At 45.4% G+C, this 22,009-nt stretch overlaps 2 protein-coding genes across 9 annotated transcripts in view; one reads left to right on the top strand and one right to left on the bottom strand.

Moving 5' to 3' along the window:
* Positions 1–12,590, bottom strand: part of LOC310670277 (uncharacterized protein) — a 99,522-nt gene extending 86,932 nt beyond the window's left edge. For 3 of the 4 annotated variants that reach the window (XR_014507553.1, XM_083425358.1, XM_083425359.1), the window contains exons 1-3: positions 12,291–12,590; positions 10,363–10,540; positions 10,104–10,230 (exon numbers count right to left, since the gene is read on the bottom strand). Coding sequence is in view for 3 of the 4 variants with exons in the window: in XM_083425358.1 (XP_083281484.1) it covers positions 10,104–10,230; positions 10,363–10,540; positions 12,291–12,355 (370 nt within the window). In the remaining variant the exon portion in view is untranslated. Of the gene's footprint in view, positions 1–10,103; positions 10,231–10,362; positions 10,541–12,121; positions 12,218–12,290 lie in introns of those variants that run through there. The other variant, XM_083425363.1, reaches the window with a different exon arrangement.
* On the top strand, positions 1,684–20,715 carry LOC310670319 (uncharacterized protein). Of its 5 annotated transcripts, none has more exons than XM_083425488.1 (3): positions 1,684–1,880; positions 12,893–12,918; positions 17,963–20,715. In XM_083425488.1, exon 3 carries the CDS (start codon positions 18,115–18,117, stop codon positions 20,053–20,055), a length of 1,941 nt encoding a protein of 646 aa, XP_083281614.1. In that variant the 5' UTR covers positions 1,684–1,880; positions 12,893–12,918; positions 17,963–18,114; the 3' UTR covers positions 20,056–20,715. The 5 variants fall into 5 exon arrangements, with proteins under 5 accessions (XP_083281614.1, XP_083281615.1, XP_083281611.1 ...); XM_083425489.1 differs by having other exon boundaries at positions 1,862–1,880; positions 17,960–20,715; XM_083425485.1 differs by lacking the exon at positions 1,684–1,880 and having other exon boundaries at positions 12,732–12,918.
* Positions 20,716–22,009: the final 1,294 nt, after the last annotated feature.

The following is a 22,009-nucleotide window of genomic DNA, read 5'->3' as shown; positions in this document are numbered from 1 at the left end:
CCGTGTGTGTGTTTGTGTGCATCAGGAGTGCTAACTTGGCCCCGCAACCATGAATGCCTGGGGCTGTGGGTTCCATGCAGCACACATGGCCCTGGCACCAAATTTTGTGGGTGCCCACCCCCTTCATGGGGAATTTTGTGGGTGCCCAGGCTCCCAGGGGGAGCTGGCACCTATGGTGTGCATGTGAGTACTGTTACCGGAAAAATCCGAGGGCTCCCTTGGACAAAAAGTAAAGACACCAACCAGAGTAAATTGGAGCAAATCAGCAGCTTGTAGGCTTGGCCTTTATTGTACTGTTGCAGCAGGGTGTTCCCCTCACTCGCAGGAGAGAGGAAAGACACAGAAAAATGGTGTGCAAGACCTTATAAAAACTTTTGAAATTCCCCTCCTCTAAGTCAAGCCCACCCCCAGAAACATCATGCATACATTACAGAAAGGAGGGGTTGAGGGAGGAGTTGTGGTGGTAACCTGAGTGTCCTGTCACCTGGCTGGTTCCCCTCTTTCCCCCCCTCCCATGACTCATTTTCTGAAGACAAAGGTAGTCGGCAGTTTCCTGCCCCCTGAGGGGAAATCCAATCACTGTTCTTTTGTTATAGTCCGTGTTGAATCCACTCCTGTATGCAGTCTGTAGTGTAGTTGATGGTTTTCTGTCTAGGACCATCAGGGTTGGCATAGCAACTGGGCAGGGCTCCTGTGGATGTGCTCCTATGCTCAAGGGATTATGGTGGCCTGTATCAAACCTTCCCCATTTTGTAGTCCTTCCTTCATGGAGTAAAATAAAAGTGGAACAGTGCAAATCTGATGTCTGGTTGATTTTCTATGAATTTATAACAGAAGTGTAGCGTATGTAGTGTGTGAGTGTGTGTGAAGTCTGTACATACTGAATGATGGGGGGGGGGGTTTCCTGCTACAGTACAAGGAAACAAACTCTTGTTGGGCTCTAAGCATGCCTTGACCATGGATAGCAATGGTGAATGTCTGTGCATATTTGCTACCAATAAGCTTTTATGCCTGTCAGGGCAATGTCTACACTTGAGTGAATCTTTATGGCGCCCGTGAGTGTTTATTGCCTGTTGTGTGTACCTTCAACCCCGAGGAAGGTTGAGGTGTAGCTCTGGCACACACATGCAGGGAAAGTGATGCTGGACCCAATCCTCTCTAAATCATCCCTCAGAGGTTGATGGATGAATGTCCTGGTCTGCATCCTATACCCTTTAAAATTTGGCTCTTTTCTGGAGCGTGCTATTGGGTTGCTGTTTTTATTCTGATTATATATGTTGTGATCTTTTCTGTGAACCGCCTGGAGACCTCCAGGTATAGGGTGGTATAATAATAATAAAAAAAATAAGAATAAGAATAAGAATAAACTGTTATGTACTGAAGTTCTCACCCTGGGCCAGCAGGGGGATACTGTAGATAGTTCAGGTCCACATAAGGGATTGAAAGTGACATTCAGTGATTGGATAGTTACAGAAAATTGTTACTGTTGCGTTGTAGTGGAGCTCTATATAAGCAGGCTGGCTGAACCCTTCAGTTCAGTTCTATTCTGGCCTGTGAATAAACAAGAGCTGTTTGAAGAATCGCTGTGTCATCTGATATGTTCACCCACAACTTAACAAAAACAGCATTGTCTGAGAAGTGAACCCAGGTGCTTGCAATGAAATTTGTTTCATTGCAATCCGACCCTTGGCGCGCGTTTGTGTGTGCTCAGCTAAGGAAATGGCAAAGTTTTGTCACTTTTCTTGAGACGTCACCTCCGGTTCCCCTCCTTACACAGGCAGGGGATGCTCTGCGACTGAAATTGCAAGAGTCCCACCCCCTTTCGAAAACGCGCTGGATGTTTATTACATGAAATGAAATCGGAGCAGGGAGCAGGGGAGGCGCAGGGCCAGGAGAGAACGAAGAGGTAATGATGCGGCGTGTTAGGGAAGAGGTAATTGGCGGGTGCGGGGGGGATGATTAGAGATGCTCTCCCCCAAACGCTCCTTTCCTAGGACCCATCGACAGGGGCCCTGATCCATGCAATCCGGCTGCAAAGTGGGGACCCAACACCTGCAGGGTTTACATTGCACCGTCTCCTTTGAACACACACAAATTGTTACTGGTCCAGGACAGCCAAGAGACGCTCAACTGCTCCGCATCCCTTTGGGCACCTTTGCGGGAATTGAAATGCAATGCCTGTCAAGGGGGGGGGTGACCACAGCGCCCCCACCCCCAAGTAGGGTTGGCTGATAAACGGTAGAGACGGCGTGAGGGAGTCCACGGAAGGGTTAAGGGAAACGAAAGAGTCCTGGATAGAGACCCTTCTGTCTCTAGCCCAAGGGAGATCATGGAGAGATCAGCTGGAGCAGGGCAGTTTCAGTCTCATACCGTATTTTTCGCTCTATAAGACGCACCAGACCACAAGACGCACCTAGTTTTTGGAGGAGGAAAACAAGAAAAAAAATATTCTGAATCTCAGAAGCCAGAACAGCAAGAGGGATCGCTGCACAGTGAAAGCAGCAATCCCTCTTGCTGTTCTGGCTTCTGGGATAGCTGCGCAGCCTGCATTCGCTCCATAAGACGCACACACATTTCCCCTTTTTAGGAGGGAAAAAGTGAGTCTTATAGAGCAAAAAATACGGTATATTCACTGTATAAATCCAAGGATCCCACACTAAATGATGGTCTGGATGATATATCTGTAAGGTATAATGGCGTTCCTGAGGTGCAGGAGCCGTAGAAGCTAACATAAATATTCTAGTTTTTTTTTCTAGTGTGCCTGGAAAGGTTCCAAGGTTTCCCTGGGGACAGAGATGCAGCTGGAATGAGCTCATTGTGTTTCAAGGTCAAAACACGCTTGGACGGCCTTGGTCTTGTGAAACCTCGGAGATGCTGTCTGAGGGCTTGCGAGACCTTGGAACCTGGTGCTACTGGAAGTCAGGTTCCAAGGCCGGATGTGTGTGTGTGTGTGACATCATGACGTCGGCTCCCCTGATCTGGACACTAGACTTCTGTTGATGCAGCCTAGAATAGCATTCTCTTTTTCTGCTGCTGCATCACAGTGTTGATTCATGTTAAGATTGTGGTCCACTAAGAAGCCCAAACCCTTTTCACATTTACTGCCAGAAAGCCAGATGCCCCCCATCCTATATTTGTGCAAAACCTCACATTTGTCCCTATTGAAATGCATTTTGTTAGACAGATAATACTTCCAATATAAAGCGGAAACAAATGATTAAGCTCGTTTTACTAGGGAAATTGTATATAGATGAAAGAAACACGGTGTAAAAGGGTTCGTAAATGATTTATTCTTTTGTAACAGACTTCTAGAATCACACGGACACTCCTGCGTTGTGGGAAGTCTCTCCCCCATCATAATCTCCGAAGCGCAGAGTCATGCAGGGGGAAGAATCCCAGGACAAAGTTTCTCCCTCTGGATGGAGGCGATGGATGAGATATAATGGCAAATGTCTGCATGCGCCTGTCTGAGGAATAGAACACGGGTTGCTCTTGTTGCCATCCCAATGCAGCTTGCAATAACAATGCTTCGTGTAAATTCTGCCTGGAAAGGTGTAAGACCGGTCATTCCCAAATGCTCTTGATTGACATATTGCAACCCCTCCTAATTCCGTGATGCCTCTTTGACGTTTACCTACCTATCACTGACGTTTGTGCAGTGGGATTTCTTGCTGTTTTGCGGGAACTGTAAACCTTTAAAAGGCAGGGCACCCTTCATCACGAGGCTCTCCTTCCTTTGCTTTTATAGAGGCTGAATATTTGTCACGACAAATATACAATCAAAGGCTTAATGGTCCAATTTGCTTCGGGTTTTGGTTGCCTTCCATTTTACTTTTCACTCTGACGGGGGAAGCCAGCGAAGGAACTCAGGTTAAGGGACTTGCTCTAAAATGAGCCCCAAATTTTTCGGGCATCAACACACAAAAGATTTTAGGCAAATCTCTCCAATCAGGTCAGGTCCCTAGACTGAAAAAATTTGATGAAGGAGGCGAACGACCTGTGGATTGGGGCCATGTGCCTTGACTGGGTGGTGAGCATCAAACCGCCTGCCTCTCCTACCCAATTTGACTTCCTTTGGATTCAAACTTGGAGCTCCCACCCCAGGCCAAGGAGCTCCAACAGTATCCAATTAACCCTCAGTTTAAGGGAGGGTGGGACAGCAAATAATTCCCTTACATGAAATACATTTGCTGCTCCTACTGCAGCTTTTTTCACATTCACTTATAGAGGGTTTCCCAGATGCGCAGTCAGGCCATCAGTCCCTCCAAAGCTTTCTCCACACGCTGTACATTGATACGGTTTCTCCTTGACGTCGGTTCTTTTATTTAAAGTAAGGTGGTAATTGTGACTAAAGCTGTTTCCACACTCCAAACATTTAAAGGGTGGGTTTTTCTGTGTGGGTTTTTTGATGTGCATTAAGGTTTCCACTCTGGCTAAAGCTCTTTCCACACTCCATACATTTGTAAGGTTTCACTCCTGTGTGGGTTCTCCGATGTGCAGTAAGGTCACAGTTCCTGTGAAAGCTCTTTCCACACTCCAAACATTTAAAGGGTTTCTCCCCTGTATGGATTCTTCGATGTGAAGCAAGGTGTCCTCTCTGGGAAAAGCTCTTTCCACACTCCATACATTTGTAAGGTTTCACTCCTGTGTGGGTTCTCTGATGCACAGTAAGGTCAAATTTTCTGACAAAACCCTTGCCGCACACCATGCATTTAAACTGTTCTGCCCACGTGTGCATTCTTTCATGTGCAGCAAGGTGTCCACTCTGGCAAAAGCTCTTTCCACACTCCATACAATTGTAAGGTTTCACTCCTGTGTGGGTTCTGTGATGCACAGTAAGGTCAAATTTTCTGAGAAAACTCTTGTCACACTCCATGCATTTAAACTGTTTTTCCCATGTGTGCATTATTTTATGTGCAGCAAGGTGTCCACTCTGGCAATAGCTCTTTCCACACTCCATACATTTGTAAGGTCTCTCCCCAGTGTGGATTCTTAGATGTAAAGTAAGATGGTGATTGAGACTGAAACTCCTTCCACACAACATACATTTATATGGTTTCTCCCCAGTGTGGATTCTTTGGTGTGCCATAAGGTTTCCGCTCTGGCTGAAGCTCTTTCCACACTCCATGCATTTAAAGGGTCTCTCCCCCGCATGGATTTTTTTATGCTTGACAAGGTTACCAGCACTGCTTAAGCTCTTTCCACACTCGATGCATTGAAACTCTTTCTCCCCTGTTTGGGTTCTCTGATGTAAACTAAGCCTTCCACTATGACTGAACCTCTGTTCACACTCCACATTGCTGCTTCCTGTGCATTGCTCCTGTGAATTCAAGGGTACATGAACACCAATGTCCTGAGTAGTGGAAAGTGTCCTTTCCCCATTTTTCAACATGTTTTCCACATGCTTTGGGGGCGATTGTTGATTTACAAATATCTCGTCCGCTGTTTCACTCTCCACATTTTCTAATGACACCACGGATGGCCCACCATAATTCTCACTCTTCTGCCAATTACCTGTTTTGAGGGAAGGAGAAAAAGTAAAGATCATTCAAATTGCAAAGTGGAAACACTCACATTATGGATCAAGCCCAGTTCTCTGCTTCTCTGATTTTACAGTTCTGGCATGCCCCCCTCCTTCTCTTCCTACCCAACTGAATCCAAAGTTAGCTTCTGAATATGCCACAGTTTCAAGGCCGCAAGTCCCTTCCTCTTCCACATGCTGTCACTAAGCACAGCTATGTCTGATGATCTCTCCACTTTCCCAGAGCCCCATCCACCTGGACCTTCTCCATTCTCCCAAATGATGAAGTCAGGTTTGGGAAACGGTTTCAAAGAGTTAATTCGGAAAACAAAATGCCCAAACACTCCTAGAACTACGGCTGCCATCGCTCCCTTCCCAAAATAAGGGAAAGACAAAGTCTTAATTGTCCTCCTGAGGGATAGCAGAGGGCCATGTGAACCCGGCAGAATCGCTCTGGCGCTTGTGAAGAGGATCTCACTGTACATTGACCTCAGCTCAGAGGCACCGCGGAGGCTATTTAATTTGGGGCATATACTAGCAACGCGGAAAAGAAACCTCAGCCTAGAGACCAACTCTGCTCTTTAGAAAAGGACTGCTGGATCAGACCAATGGTCTCTCTCAGGTGTGAGCAACTTTTTACAGGTTGAGAGCCGCATATTCACACTCTGGGGGGCCAGAGGCAAACGTGGGTGTATCAATGGATGCAAATGTCAGCTCTGGACAGGAGCAGATTTTCTACACACCCTTCTCCCTCCCATCCAGGCAAGGAAGAAGCCCCATTTTAAGGAAACAACCCAGCCAGGATAAAGGACTCGAGGAGGATGTGAAGCAGCACTGGTCAACAAGGGTCAGGTCCTGGGGAGGCACTGAAAACCACATCTGTCTCGCTGGCCTGTTTACTCCAAGAGCCCCACAGGGGCCAAAGGAATGCTGATAAGAAGCCCAGAAGCAGGGCATAAAGAAGAAGAGTTTGGATTTGATATCTGCTTTATCACTACCCTAAGGAGTCTCAAAGCGGCTAACAATCTCCTTTCCCTTCCTCCCCCACAACAAACACTCTGTGGGGGGAGCGAGGCTGAGAGACTTCAGAGAAGTGTGACTAGTCCAAGGTCACCCACCAGCTGCATGAGGAGGAGCAGGGAAGCGAACCCGGTTCCCCAGATTACGAGTCCACCGCTCTTAACCACTACACCACGCTGGCATCCGGCTTCTCCTCCCTCACTTCCTGGAGGGCCCCACGACACATCTAAGCACCTACCTGCTGATGTCTCCCCTTCTTTGGGATCCTGGAGAAATGGACCTTGTCTTTCTTCCCAGCAGGAATTGAGGTCCGATTCTGTCAAGGAAAGAGATAATATTATATAACTTTGGGGCACAACCGGCCATTTCAAATTAATCTATTCTCTCGCCTTTGAGGTCGTAGATTCAGATTACAGTGGTACCTCGTGTTACGGACAGAATCCGTTCAGGAGGCCCGTCCATAACATAAACTCAAAGTGCCGCATCTGCGCACACACGCGGTGCAGTTTAATGCTTCTGCGCATGCGCGAGCAACGAAACCCGGAAATAACCTGTTTCAGTACTTCCGGGTTTCCCGCAGTGAGCAACCTGAGTTTACGTAGCCCGAAGGCAACGTAACTCGAGGTTCCACTGTATGTATTCAGATCCTATAAAGATGCACGGAATGAGTAGGAGGGGGCCGCATGGTCCCCACTGTCACAAGGTGTGTTTGTGTGAATATACGAATGTTGCTACAGACAGCAAATCTGCAAAAATCTTTATCTAAAGAGTAAAAGAAGGACCCCTATCAATCACCTAAAGAGAGAGAGCCTTGACAATCATCATGGACTCACAACAGCAGCAAGAATACTCATCGCAAAGTATTGGAAGACACAAGAGCTACCCACCCGGGAAGAATGGCAGATGAAGCTGATGGACTATATGGAAATGGCGGAAATGACTGGCAGAATCCGAGACCAGGGAGAAGAGTCGATGGAGGAAGATTGGAAAAAAATTAAAGTATATTTACAGAAATATTGCAAAATTAATGAATGTTAGAAGAATATTGGAATGAAGTTACATGGTTTTAGCAGAAGTGTTATTAAGAACTATATGAATATTAATTGTTAATGTGTCAAAGTGGAAAATTTAAAGTTAAATTGTGTTAGGATAAATTACAGAACAAAAATTAAAGAAGAGGGAAAGGATTTGTTGAACCAGCTAACTTGAATTAGAATACAAAAAAGGGAGATGCGAGGAAGTCGAGGAAATAAGCAAATGAAAGATATAGATATGAAACTTGGATGTGTGTTTAAATGTTTTTGGTTTTTTGTTGTATTGTTGTATTGTATTTTTTTATTGTTGATGTATTGTCTGTTGAATTTATGTATTGTTTTTCTCTACCTTTTTTCTTTTTATAACTATAAAACATCTAATAAATATTTTTTTTTTTTTAAAAAAGACAATCATCATGGACTGTCTGGATGCAGAGAAATAGTGAGAGGCATGGAGTGGGGGGAACCCTCAAGGGAGCCCCCTGGGGAAGAAGGCTCAGAGCCAGGAGATTGGGGGTGGGATGACGAGGGGCTGTCAGAAGAAAAAGAGGGAGCAGACTGGGAGGAAGAGGAGGTGTCAGAATCTGAGGAGGGTTTGGTGAGCAGGAGGAGGCTGTGGCAGAGAGCAGTCCAGCCTTGGAGGCGGAAGCAGAGGCGGATATCAAGAAGAGTAGAGACAAGCTAAATAAGAAGCTAGGGAAGCTCTCCCTCCTGCTTTGACCAGCTCCTCTCCCCACTGATCTCCCAGAACACAGAGAGGCATGAAGAGGGTGGAGCAAAGAGAGACAAGGCAAAGGAGCCTCAGGCTGCTGGGGAAGGAACCAGGGGGAGGGCCTTAGAGAGCAGTGGGAAGACAGGGAACATCAGCCCTCGCACCTGCCTCATTGGGGCAAGGCCTACTGGGAAGCGTGACCACTAGGCCTGCACTGTTTGGGGTTCTTTGAATAAAGGGTTAACTTCACTGACACTGGGTGTTTTATTGCTGACCTCCTCCTGATTCCGGCTCCTGACAACAATTTGCCACAGACCCACGCTAATGTAAAGTAAGGAACTACAGGGTAAGTGGTACTTTTAAAAGTGTTCCGATGCCAGTAAATAGAAAACTACCGTATTTTTTGCTCTATAAGACTCACTTTTTCTCTCCTAAAAAGTAAGGGGAAATGTGTGTGTGTCTTATGGAGCGAATGCAGGCTGCGCAGCTATCCCAGAAGCCAGAACAGCAAGAGGGATTGCTGCTCTCACTGCACAGCGATCCCTCTTGCTGTTCTGGCTTCTGAGATTCAGAATAATTTTTTTTCTTGTTTTCCTCCTCCAAAAACTAGGTGCGTCTTGTGGTCTGGTGCGTCTTATAGAGCAAAAAATACGGTAACTAGTTAGCTCTTTTTTCAGGAGTCTTATGGAAAGTAAGATAGAAGGCAATAGCTAGAAGGAAGTAGCTAGGACTTTAAATGCGGAACTAGCCAGCCAAGAAGGGCACTCCGTCAGCCAGAGGGAGCCTCGGCTGATGAACTTCTTAGCTCCGAGTAAGGCAGACATGTGAGCTCTGCAGGAGGGCAAGGAGGCCAGGGCACCCCGCTCTTGCAAGCAAACAAAAAACAAAATATGTATTAATTAATTAATTAAAAATGGCTAACACCAGTAAAATGACAGTTAAAAACATAACGGGGGGGGGGGCAATTTAAAATACAGGTTAAAATGCAATTTAAAATGCATTTTCTCTTATAACCTTTAGAAGACACCTGAAGGCAGCCCTGTATAGGGAAGCCTTTTCATGTTTTATGTTTTACACAGGTAAATGGTAAGTGTTCCAGTTTGTGAACGTTTTTCGGAAGGCAAACATCCCGACGCAGCTTCCGCTCCTGCAGCCAATCGGAAGCTGTGCCTTGGTTTTTGAATGGTTTTGGGAGTCGAAGGGACTCCTGGAACGGATTACGTTTGAGAATCAAGGCACCACTGTATTATGTTCTTATATGTGTTGGAAGCTGCCCAGAGTGGCTGCGGAAAACAGTCAGGAGAGAGGGGGATATTATTATTATTATTATTATTATTATTATTATTATTATTATTATTATTATCCATTGAAGCCTAGCTGGATAAGATGGATAATGGTGGTGAGATATGAAGTTCTCAGTCAAATAGACAAAATGAAAACAGATAAAACTCCAGGTCCGCAAGGCATCCGCCTGAGAGTTTACAAAGAAGTCAAATGGGAAATTGCTAATGCTCTAAATTCATTGAGGAGGAGAGGTCCACCAACGGCCACTAGCCAAGATGGCTCTGCTCTGCTTCTACAGTCGGAGGCAGAATAGCGGTTTCTGGAAACCACAGGTGGGGAGAGATGCTTCTACGCTCAAATCCTGCTGGCTTCCCACAGGCAACAGGATCCTGGATGAAATGGACCACTGGGCTGATCCAGCAGGCTATTCGTACAAGATATGTTGTTCCTACACAACATGAATAAATGGCTCAAACAGCAGAGTCACACCTCCAACGTCTAGCAGCCAAGAGGCATAAAAATGCATCCTTACCCAGAGAGGCCACCATCTCATAATTCTCCTCCATGACTTCCTTGTGCAGAGCTCTTTGGCCAGGATCCAGCAGAGCCCACTCCTCCTCCGTGAAAAACACAGCCACCTCCTCAAAGGTCAAGAGGGCCTGGAAGAAGAAGAAGAGGAAGAAGACAGAGCTTCTCTTAGATCCCCATCATCCCCACTCAACACAGAGGGAGGCTGGGTGGTCCCATCTGTGCCTCTTCCCTCCTCCCTGCCCCCGTTGCTCTTTCTCTACCTGAGGAAACTGCCTGGCTCCTCTTTCCACTCCACCTCTGAGAAGAGACAGTGCAAACAATGGTGCCTCTGAGGCCATTGTGCTGCCTTTGGAAGAGACAGAGGACAAGGAGGTGAAACTGGGCCACTTCCAGGACTCCGCTGTTGCCACAATGCACTTCAAAGCAGGGAGCAGCTCTCTAATGAGGATGGAGAAAAACGGATTTATTTAGGGTGGGAGACATTTACACAGATAGTATACCTCTGACCAGGGAACAAACATTAAGTAAAGCTGGGCAACATCTGGAATTATCTACACATTTTCTAACGGACCCAAAAGTTACTGCATATGCCTCTAGGCCTATAAACTCCAGTTGAAATTCTAATCACAAATACTAATGCAGAATCCAAACACAGATTATCTATCTATCTAGGGAGGCGGGTGGTGCTGTGGGTTAAACCACTGTGCCACTTGGGCTTTCCGAACGAAAGGTTAGCGGTTCGAATCCCCGCGACGGGGTGAGCTCCTGTTGTTCGGTCCCTGCTCCTGCAAACCTAGCAGTTCGAAAGCACACAGTGCAAGTAGATAAATAGGTACTGCTCCGGTGGGAAGGCAAACAGTGTTTCCTGCTCTGGTTTCGCCAGAAGCAGCTTAGTCATGCTGGCCACATGACCCGGAAAAACTGTCTGCGGAAGTGGACAAACGCCAGCTCCCTTGGCCTGTAAAGCGAGATGAGCGCTGCAACCCCAGAGTTGTTCACAATTGTCAGGGGTCCCTTAATTGTCAGGGGTCCCTTTACACACACACACACACACACACATAGTGAAAACTAAACATCCTATCTACCTGAAGTTTGGTATTGTTAAAGGTAAAGGTAAAGGGACCCCCGACCATTAGGTCCAGTCGTGGCCGACTCTGGGGTTGCGGCGCTCATCTCACTTTATTGGCCGATGGAGCCGGCGTACAGCTCCGGGTCATGTGGCCAGCATGACTAAGCCGCTTCTGGCGAACCAGAGCAGCGCACGGAAACGCCGTTTACCTTCCCACCGGAGCGGTACCTATTTATCTACTTGCACTTTGACGTGCTTGCGAACTGCTAGGTTGGCAGGAGCTGGGACCGAGCAACGGGAGCTCACCCCGTCGCGGGGATTCAAACCGCCGACCTTCTGATCGGCAAGTCCTAGGCTCTGTGGTTTCACCCACAGCGCCACCAGCGTCCCCTTGGTATTGTTAGCCTTTTTAAAGAAGACAATGCTAATCTGAGATATGAAGAACTAATCACATTTTCTTTATTGGCTGCTCAACAACTCATTAATCAAAATTAGAAATCTCTGGAACACTTGCAGATAGAAACAGAAAGTAAGAAAAACTGGCAAAGGCAGTTAAGCCTTAGCTGGAAAAAGTACTGTGACAAGGTACCCTTTCAAAAAACCATAAACTGCTATGGCACCCACCAGACATCCACCTTGGAACGGCGGGGGGGGGGGGCATTAAATGCAGTGCAAAATAAGCTGGGCTGGCCAGATCTCCGCACTTCAAAGAGAATCTTGCAATGTAAACTTTGATGAGCAGGAGACCCAGCACCACCACTTTTCATCTGGATTGCCTGGACACCCCCCCCAATACTGCTTCCCAGAGAGAAAGGGGGGCTCTTCCTTGCTCTTCCCTCATCCCCCTCCCGCAAGAAATCTCATTTCCCTCCCTCCTTCCTTCCCCTCCCAGCTGCCCCGTTTGTAGATTCAGGGAGAGTAAAAGCAAACCACCCATAAATATATTGCACCTCTTTCCCCTCCTCTCCAGGTAATTTCTCCCAACTCCCCCAGCAAACTTTTAATCCGGAACCATCAGCCGGACTGAAGTGGGCAGGAATCCGGAAGCGGCAGATCAACAGAAAAAGCTGAATGACCAAGCCGCAACTTCTTCAATGGGTTTCCCAGCTTCCGGCTCACCTGATTGGTTGGCCTCTTCGTTCCGGCTCTTCTGATTGGTTCTCTTTTCCCGGGCCTTTATTCATTTCGTCTTCGCCGCTGCCAGAGCTGGGGGGGGGGCAGGTAGTTTGATGCTTTAACAAAACAAGAAACTGTATTTACGCAAAACTAATCGCAGCAGCTTGCATCGGCCGTGTGTCCTAGCTTTGTAGTTTGATGTGCATTTTCTCAGACGGAAGCCATGAAATTTGTTTCCAGGTGAAAGTGCATAAGGTGAAAACCTGACTTGGGGCAGGTACAGGATCGGGGTGCGTGTCTCGCCTCTGGTCCCAGTAAGGAGAAAAGCGCCTTCTTGTGGATCCGCCTGCAGGGTGCATCTGCGCGCGCGTGTGTGTTCAGCTAAGGAAATGGCAAAATTGTCACACTTCTCGTGACGTCACCTCCGGTTCCCCTCCTTACACAGGCGGGGGCTGCTCTGCGACTGAAATTGCGAGGCCCCCCAGGCAAGGGGGCAAAAGCAGCCGCTGGAGAAGCGGGAGATTTTGGAAAGGGGAGGAGGGGCGTCGGTACACTACTCCCACCCCCCCCATTATATTACAGGAAACGAAATCGGAGCAGGGGAGGCGGATGGCCAGGAGAGAACAAAGAGGTAAAGATGCGGCGTGTTAAGGAAGAGGTAATTGGCGGGTGCGGGGGTTAGGGGGGTGATGAGAGACGCTTTCTCCAAAAACGCTCCTTTCCTAGAACCCCTCGAGGGGGCCCTGATCCTTGCATTCCGGTCCAAAGTGCGGACTCAACAGCTGCAGGGTTTGCATTGCACCGTGTTACTGGTCCGGGGCGGCCAAGAGACGCTCCACTGCTCCGCACCCGTTTGGGCGCCCTTGCGGGAATTGAAATGCAATGCCCATCAAGAGGGGAGGAGGCGGGTGATCGCAGCGCCCCCACCCCCAAGCAGGATTCATTCGGGTTTCGCCCTTGCAGAAATCCCTCGGGACTTGCGGCCTGTCCGGGGTGCCCCGGGTGGGTCCCTTTTGGTGGTAGAGACGGAGCGAGGGAGTCCCCGGAAGGGTTGAGGGAACCGAAAGAATTCTGGATGGAGACCAGTCCTGTCCCACCTCTTTCCCCGCCTCCCTGGATGGAGAGATTGGGGCGCTAGGAAAAGATTCGGCGCGCAGGGCTAGGGGTGAAAGGGGGCAAATGGGGTTTCTGAGCGCAGGAGAGGGGAGTAGGGTCTCCTTCAAGTCGAGCGAGGGGGGGGTCTTCAGGAGAGGATTCCGGTTCCCCCACTTCCCTTGCAGCACGCTAAATTCTCTCTGCCCCCACCTTAAAATAACTACGCAAAATCTACAGAGACTCCCAGGTTTGTGTTGTCTTTGCTTCTTCACAAGATGAACTTTTTTGAAGGTTTTTACAGTCACGTATAGCATCAATAGCACTTATGCTTTACTTATTTGACAAATGAGAGAGTCTGGTACGATGAGTTTGAGCTCATCTCCTTGCCTGAAACAAAAATAAAATAAAATAGAAAAACACTGAGCAGGAGAAATTGAGGAGTATGTCCTTTCAGTATGTACTGAGACCCGACAGTATGTCTAGCTCATTTAAACAAAATCACTGATCCGATGAGCAGCAGCAGTGAACAATGTGATAGTGAATTGTCGTCGCTTGTCTCCACTGCCCTCTCACACGTGTTGTGAAGAATCTTCTTTCATTATGAATGGTCTGTGTCACTATTAAGAAAAAGAAGTCAGAATAGGCCAATATCTATGAGTACTGTCCCTGGATCAAAGGACATTTCTTCTTTAAGTTCTCAGAAGTTCTTAAACCTAGCACAAGGTTGTCCTTTGAACTAGCCAGGTGTTTAACTGAGAATCATTCACAATCTGTCCATCATTTCAAAAATAAGACTTTAGAGTCATCCTACCCCAAAATGGCAACTCTTGTTGTTGTTTAGTCATTTAGTTGTGTCCGACTCTTTGTGACCCCCTGGACCAGAGCACGCCAGGCACTCCTGTCTTCCACTGCCTCCCGCAGTTTTGCAGATTCATGTTTGTAGCTTCGAGAACACTGTCTAACCATCTCGTCCTCTGTCGTCCCCTTCTCCTTGTGCCCTCCATCTTTCCCAACATCAGGGTCTTTTCCAGGGAGTCTTCTCTTCTCATGACTCCTAGACATTCAATTTTAAGCGGCTGTAACCTTGATTTAAGGGACGCGGGTTGCGCTGTGGGTTAAAGCCTCAGTGCCTAGGGCTTGCCGATTGAAAGGTTGGCGATTCGAATCCCCGCGGCGGGGTGCGCTCCCGCTGTTTGGTCCCAGCGCCTGCCAACCTAGCAGTTCGAAAGCACCCCTGGGTGCAAGTAGATAAATAGGGATCGCTTACTAGCGGGAAGGTAAACGGCGTTTCCGTGTGCGGCTCTGGCTCGCCAGAGCAGCGATGTCACGCTGGCCACATGATCCGGAGGTGTCTTCGGACAGCGCTGGCCCCAGGCCTCTTGAGTGAGATGGGCGCACAACCCTAGAGTCTGTCAAGACTGGCCCGTACGGGCAGGGGTACCTTTACCTTTACTTAACCTTGATTTAACAAGACATTTGGCACCTAGCTTCTATATATGAGTTTCTAACACTGATCCTGTTACCTCCACACACTGCTGCCTCTGTCCCCCTTAGTAGGAAGTCACGTTCCACCATCACATCCCTCTTCCTCCTCTGGGGAGTGGTAGGAACTGCTCCATACCCTGCCTCTTGGAGTTTTATGAAGAAGAATTTACAGGGGATGGGGGTTGGTCAAGGTTTTGGAAATGGTATAGGTGCAATTTATTCAGAACAGAAGGCCAAACTAATTGTGAATAACGTAGTGATGGAAGAATTTAAGATAGAGAAAGGAACACGACAAGGTTGCCCAATCTCTCCATTGCTTTTTATATCGGTCCTGGAGGTTTTGCTAAACATGATTAGAAGGGACCAATTGGTTAAAGGTATACAAGTGGGAGCTAAACAGTACAAATTGAAAGCATTAGCTGATGACTTGGCATTGACTTTACAGGAGCGAGAATCTAGTACTAAAAGAGTATTGGAATCGATTCAAGATTTTGGTCAGGTAGCAGGTTTCAAGTTGAACAAGATGAAAACTAAGGTTTTAGAGAAAAATCTAACTGTGATGGAGAGAGATAAGTTTCAGAAGGAGACAGGATTAATACTGGTTAAGAAAGTGAAATATTTGGGGGTTAACATGACTGCTAAAAACGTGAATTTATTTAAGGATAACTATGAAAAATGTTGGACTGAAGTGAAAAAGGATTTAGAAATATGGTCAAACTTGAAGTTATCACTGTTAGGCCAAATTGCTGTGATAAAAATGAACGTATTGCCAAGGTTGCTGTTTCTGTTTCAAACATTGCAAATTTTGGACAAAATGGACTGTTTCAAGAAGTGGCAGAGAGACATCTCCAGATTCGTCTGGCAGGGCAAGAAGCCTCGAATAAAATTTAAGATATTAACAGATGCTAAAGAAAGAGGTGGATTTGCCCTGCCAGACCTTAAACTTTATTATGAATCAGCCGCATTTTGTTGGCTGAGAGAATGGATGCTTCTTGAAAACACTGATGTGTTGGATTTGGAAGGTTTTAACAATGTATTTGGTTGGCATGCATATCTGTGGTATAATAAGGTTAAAGCACACAAAGCGTTTAAAAACCATATTGTCAGAAAAGCACTGTTTAATGTCTGGATAAGATATAAGGACTTGTTAGAAAATAAAACCCCAAGATGGCTGTCACCAATGGAAGTGAAGGCACTGAAAAAACTCAATATGGAGGCCAAATGGCCGAAGTATTGGGAAATTCTGGAACAAGAGGGAGACACATTAAAACTGCAGAGCTTTGAAAAATTAAAAAACAGAGTGCGAGACTGGCTCCATTACTATCAAATAATGGAGGCATATAATTTGGACAAAAAACTAGGCTTCCAGGTGGAAAAATCAAAATTAGAAACAGAATTGTTAGACCCCAAAGTTAAGAACTTGTCAAGAATGTATAACTTGCTGTTGAAATGGAATAGTCAAGATGAAATGGTGAAATCTGCTATGATTAAATGGGCACAAGATGTTGGACATAACATTATGATGGCTGACTGGGAACAGTTATGGACCACAGGTATGAAGTTTACGGCATGTAATGCCTTAAAAGAGAATTTAATGAAAATGATTTACAGGTGGTATATAACACCAGTCAAGCTTGCAAAAATCTACCATTTGCCCGATAATAAATGCTGGAAATGTAATGAGACTGAAGGTACATTCTTTCACCTTTGGTGGACGTGCCCAAGGATTAAGAATTTCTGGGAGATGATTTATAATGAAATGAAAAAGGTATTTAAATATACCTTCCTGAAGAAACCAGAGGCCTTTCTCCTGGGCATGGTTGGCCAATTGGTGCCAAAGAAGGATAGAACTTTCTTTATGTATGCCACAACAGCAGCAAGAATACTTATCGCACAGTATTGGAAGACACAAGATCTACCCACCCGGGAAGAATGGCAGATGAAGCTGATGGACTACATGGAATTGGCGGAAATGACTGGCAGAATCCGAGACCAGGGAGAAGAGTCGGTGGAAGAAGATTGGAATAAATTTAAAGACTACTTACAGAAACACTGCAAAATTAATGAATGTTAGAATGATGCCGGAAGTTATATGGTTTTAGCAGAAATGTTATAAAGAATTAAGCAAAAACTGATTGTTAATGGGCCAAGGTGGAAAATCTAAGGTTAGATTGTGTTAAGATAAATTATAGAACAAAAAATTGAGAAAGATGGAAAGGATTTGCTGAAATAGCTAATTGAACTAGAATACAAAAAAGGGAGGTGTGAGGAGGTTGATGAAACAAGTAAATGAAAGGTAAAGATATGGAAATATTGGATGTGTTTTTAAATGTTTTTGTTTTTCTTCTTGTTTTGCTGTATTGTTTTTTGTTTTTCTTTTTATTGTCAATGTATTGTAAGGTATTGTTTTGTTCTGTCAAACTTTTTATTGTTTCTTTCTTCTTCTTTCTGTAACTATTAAACCTCTAATAAATATTATTTTTTGAACAAAGACTTTTAAGAATAAAACTCTGCAAGGATATTCTCGTGGACTCTTTTGTGCCGACAAGGGTCCGAGGGCCAGGCTGAGGAGACAAAGGGAGGTCAGAACCCTTACCTCCTTTTTTGCTTTTTATAAACACTGACAGTTGCTATGCACCTCCTGGGGCCCAAGGGACTGTGTGGGTGATTAATAAATATCCAGAGGTCCAAAGGGCTAAGATGTGCCCCAGAGGTGGAATAATATTAGATGGAGAATGAAAAATGTCATTAGCAACTCTGATTCTGAGAAATGGGGGGCACGTTCGTGGAAGGAGAACAACTGCCTTTCCTGTGAGGCAGGTCCTTATTTAAAAAGGCAATCCCACAACTGTATTCTTAGATCAAACTACTTTATTAATGATGATTTAGTATTATGAAAGGTTGATGATGCATTCCTATTATTTGGCATTGTTTCAACTCATTTGCTTAAAATTTGGGACATAAAGAAGACAGGGAGGAATGTACAATAGGTTGAAATAAGAGAAGGTGCTAATTGCATTTGATGTGTGTTACAGTCTTTGTTCTCTTCCTTGAAATACTAACAGGAGTTTTCCTCTCCTCTCATTTCCAAGCAGGTTATGGAGAAGACAGTGCGTCATCTGTAATTTCATTTGGAAATACGAAGAGACCATTTAAATGTGGTGAATGTGGAATGTGCTTCAGTCCATGTGCACAGTTAATAAACTCACATCAATAAACTCACAGAGTGGGGAAACCGTTTAAAGGTATGGAGTGTGGAAAGAGCTTCAGACAAACTTCATCTCTTACTTTGCATTGTCTAACTCCTATGAGTGAGAAACCCTACCAATGTATGCAGTGTGGATGGAGATGCAGTATGAGTAGACAACTTACTGTACATCAAAGGATTCACGCAACAGAAAAACCATTTAAATGTGTAGAGTGTGGAAAGAGCTTCTGCCATAGCATATCGCTAAGCAACCATCAATGGACTCACACAGGGGAGAAACCATTTAAATGCGTAGAGTGTGGAAAGAGCTTCTGCCATAGCATATCGCTAAGCAACCACCAACGGACTCACACAGGGGAGAAACCATTTAAATGTATAGAGTGTGGAAAGAGCTTCTATCACAGCATAACACTAAGCAAGCATCTACGGACTCACACAGGGGAGAAACCATTTAAATGTATGGACTGCGGAAAGAGCTTCACACATACTAGAAACCTTAGAATACATCACTGGACTCACACAGGGGAGAAACCATTTAAATGTATGGAATGTGGAAAGAGCTTTCGTTCAGGTGGTCATCTGAATGAACATCATATAACTCACACAGGGGAGAAACCATTTAAATGTATGGACTGCGGAAAGAGCTTCACACGTAATGGAACCCTTAGAATACATCTACGGACTCACACAGGGGAGAAACCATTTAAATGTACGGAGTGTGGAAAAAGCTTCCGTAAGAAAGTATCACTTAATAGACATCATCAAACTCACATGGGTGAAGAAACCTACAAATGTATGCAGTGTGGAAAGAGCTTCACACATAATGAAAGCCTTAGCAACCATCAACGGACCCACACAGGGGAGAAACCATTTAAATGTATGGACTGTGGAAAGAGCTTCACACTTAATGTAAACCTTAGCAACCATCAACGGACCCACACAGGGGATAAACCATTTAAATGTATGGAGTGCGGAAAGAGCTTCACACATAATGGAATCCTTAGAAAACATCTACGGACTCACGCTGGGGAGAAACCATTTAAATGTATCGAATGTGGAAAGAGCTTCATACATAATGGAAACCTTAGCAAACATCTACAGGCTCATACAGGGGAGAAACCATTTAAATGTATCGAATGTGGAAAGAGCTTCATACATAATGGAAACCTTACACAACATCTACGGAGTCACACAGGGGGGAAACCATTTAAATGTATTGAATGTGGAAAGAGCTTCACATATAATGGAAGCCTTACAAAACATCAATGTGCACACACAGGGGAGAAACTATTTAAATGTATCGAATGTGGAAAGAGCTTCAACTGTAGTGGAAATCTTAGAGCGCATAAATGGACTCACACAGGGGAGAAACCATTTAAATGTATCGAATGTGGAAAGAGCTTCAACAGTAGTGGAAATCTTGGACAGCATAAATGGACTCACTCAGGGAAGAAACCATATGAATGTATGGAATGTGGAAAGAGCTTTCGTTCAAGTGATCATCTGACTTTACATCGTAGAACTCACACAGGGGAGAAACCATTTAAATGTATGGACTGCGGAAAGAGCTTCACACATAATGGAAACTTCAGAAAACATCTACGGACTCACACAGGGGAGAAACCATTTCAATGTATGGAGTGTGGAAAAAGCTTCACTCAGAGTTCATCACTTAATAGACATCATCAAACTCACACGGGTGAGAGACCTTGTAAATGTTTGGAATGTGGAAAAAGCTTTCGTTCAGATGAACGACTGACTTCACATCATCGAACGCACACAGGGGAGAAACCATTTAAATGTGTGGAGTGTGGAAAGAGCTTTGGTCAAAAGGGAACTCTAAGAGTACATCAACAGACTTGCACGGGAGAAAAAACATTTAAATGTATGGAGTGTGGAAGGAGCTTCTGTTATAGCGGAATACTAAGAAAGCATCAAAGGACTCACACAGGGGAGAAACCTTATACGGCAAATGTATGAAGTGTGGAAAGAGCTTCAGTCTAAAGGAAACTAAGAGTACATTAACAGACCTACACAAGTGAGAAACCATATAAATGTATGGAGTGTGGAAAGAACTTCAGAGTGGACACCTTTCAAAACATCAATGGACTCAACAAAGGAAGAAACATTTAAATTCCAGGAGTGCAGAAACTGCTTCTGTTTAATGGAGTACTTACAAAATGTTTACGGACTTATATGGAAGCAACCATTTAGATGTATGTAGTGTAGAAAGATTTTTCCTCGACAGGAGGAGGAGGAGTTTGGATTTGATATCCCTCTTTATCACTACCCTAAGGAGTCTCAAAGCGGCTAACATTCTCCTTTTCCTTCCTCCCCCACAACAAACACTCTGGGAGGTGAGTGGGGCTGAGAGACTTCAGAGAAGTGTGACTAGCCCAAGGTCACCCAGCAGCTGCATGTGGAGGAGCGGAGACGCGAACCCGATTCACCAGATTATGAACCACCGCTCTTAACCACTACACCACACTGGCTCTCTCAAGGGTTCATTTCTTCCTTCTAATGAACAGGCTCCTATAGGTGGAAGTCAAATTTAAAGGCATCCCATGTATGTGATGATCTGGTGTTTTAATGTAAAGTTGTACTTTCATGTAGTAAAGTAATCAAGGTAGCGTATCACAATAGTTAGTAATGTATAAATGGCTTTGTACATCGTACCTCAGGTTACAAACAGCCTCTTTGATGAACATTTTGGATTATGACCATTTCAAACCCGGAAGTGAGTTGGTTAATAGGAAGGCAGCATGACATGCATTGTTTTAATTGCGGCCCAGGACCCACGTACCTACGGGACCGCCTCTCCTGGTATGCCCCATGGAGGACCTTAAGGTCCACAAATGACAACATTTTGGAGGTCCCAAGTCGCAAGGTGGTTAGATTGGTCTCGACTAGGGCCAGGGCCTTTTCAGTACTGGCCCCGACTTGGTGCAACGCTCTGTCACAAGAGACTAGGGCCCTGCGGGACTTGACATCTTTCCGCAAAGCCTGCAAGACAGAGCTGTTCCACCTGGCCTTTGGTTTGGACTCATTCTGACCATTGTGTTTCCCTCCCCTTATGGTTTTGATCTGTGGGCTATTTTTAAAATGAGGCTGCATTTTAAATTGCATTTTAACCTGTATTTTAAATTGGTATGGTTTTTTTTCCTATTATGTTTTTACTGTAATTTTAGTGGTGTTAGCCGCCCTGAACTCGGTTCTGCCCGGGGAGGGCGGGGTATAAATAAAACATCATAATAATAATAATAATAATAATAATAAACAAATAGAATCATAGAGTTGGAAGAGACCACAAGGGCCATCGAGTCCAACCCCCTGCCAAGCAGGAAACACCATCAGAGCACTCCTGACATATGGTTGTCAAGCCTCTGCTTAAAGACCTCCAAAAAAGGAGACTCCACCACACTCCTTGGCAGCAAATTCCACTGTCGAACAGCTCTTACTGTCAGGAAGTTCTTCCTAATTTTTAGGTGGAATCTTCTTTCCTGTAGTTTGGATCCATTGCTCCGTGTCCGCTTCTCTGGAGCAGCAGAAAACAACCTTTCTCCCTCCTCTAGGTGACATCCTTTTATATATTTGAACATGGCTATCATATCACCCCTTAACCTCCTCTTCTCCAGGCTAAACATGCCCAGCTCCCTTAGCCGTTTCTCATAAGGCATCGTTTCCAGGCCTTTGACCATTTTGGTTGCCCTCCTCTGGACACGTTCCGGTTTGTCAGTGTCCTTCTTGAACTGCGGTGCCCAGAACTGGACACAGTACTCCAGGTGGGGCCTGACCAGAGCAGAATACAGTGGCACTATTACTTCCCTTGATCTAGATGCTATACTCCTATTGATGCAGCCCAGAATTGCATTGGCTTTTTTAGCTGCCGCGTCACACTGTTGGCTCATGTCAAGTTTGTGGTCAACCAAGACTC

Source organism: Podarcis tiliguerta (assembly GCF_965153285.1).
Source record: "Podarcis tiliguerta genome assembly, chromosome: 2".
NCBI lineage: Eukaryota > Metazoa > Chordata > Lepidosauria > Squamata > Lacertidae > Podarcis > Podarcis tiliguerta.
This window is presented reverse-complemented; position numbering and strand designations above follow the sequence as displayed.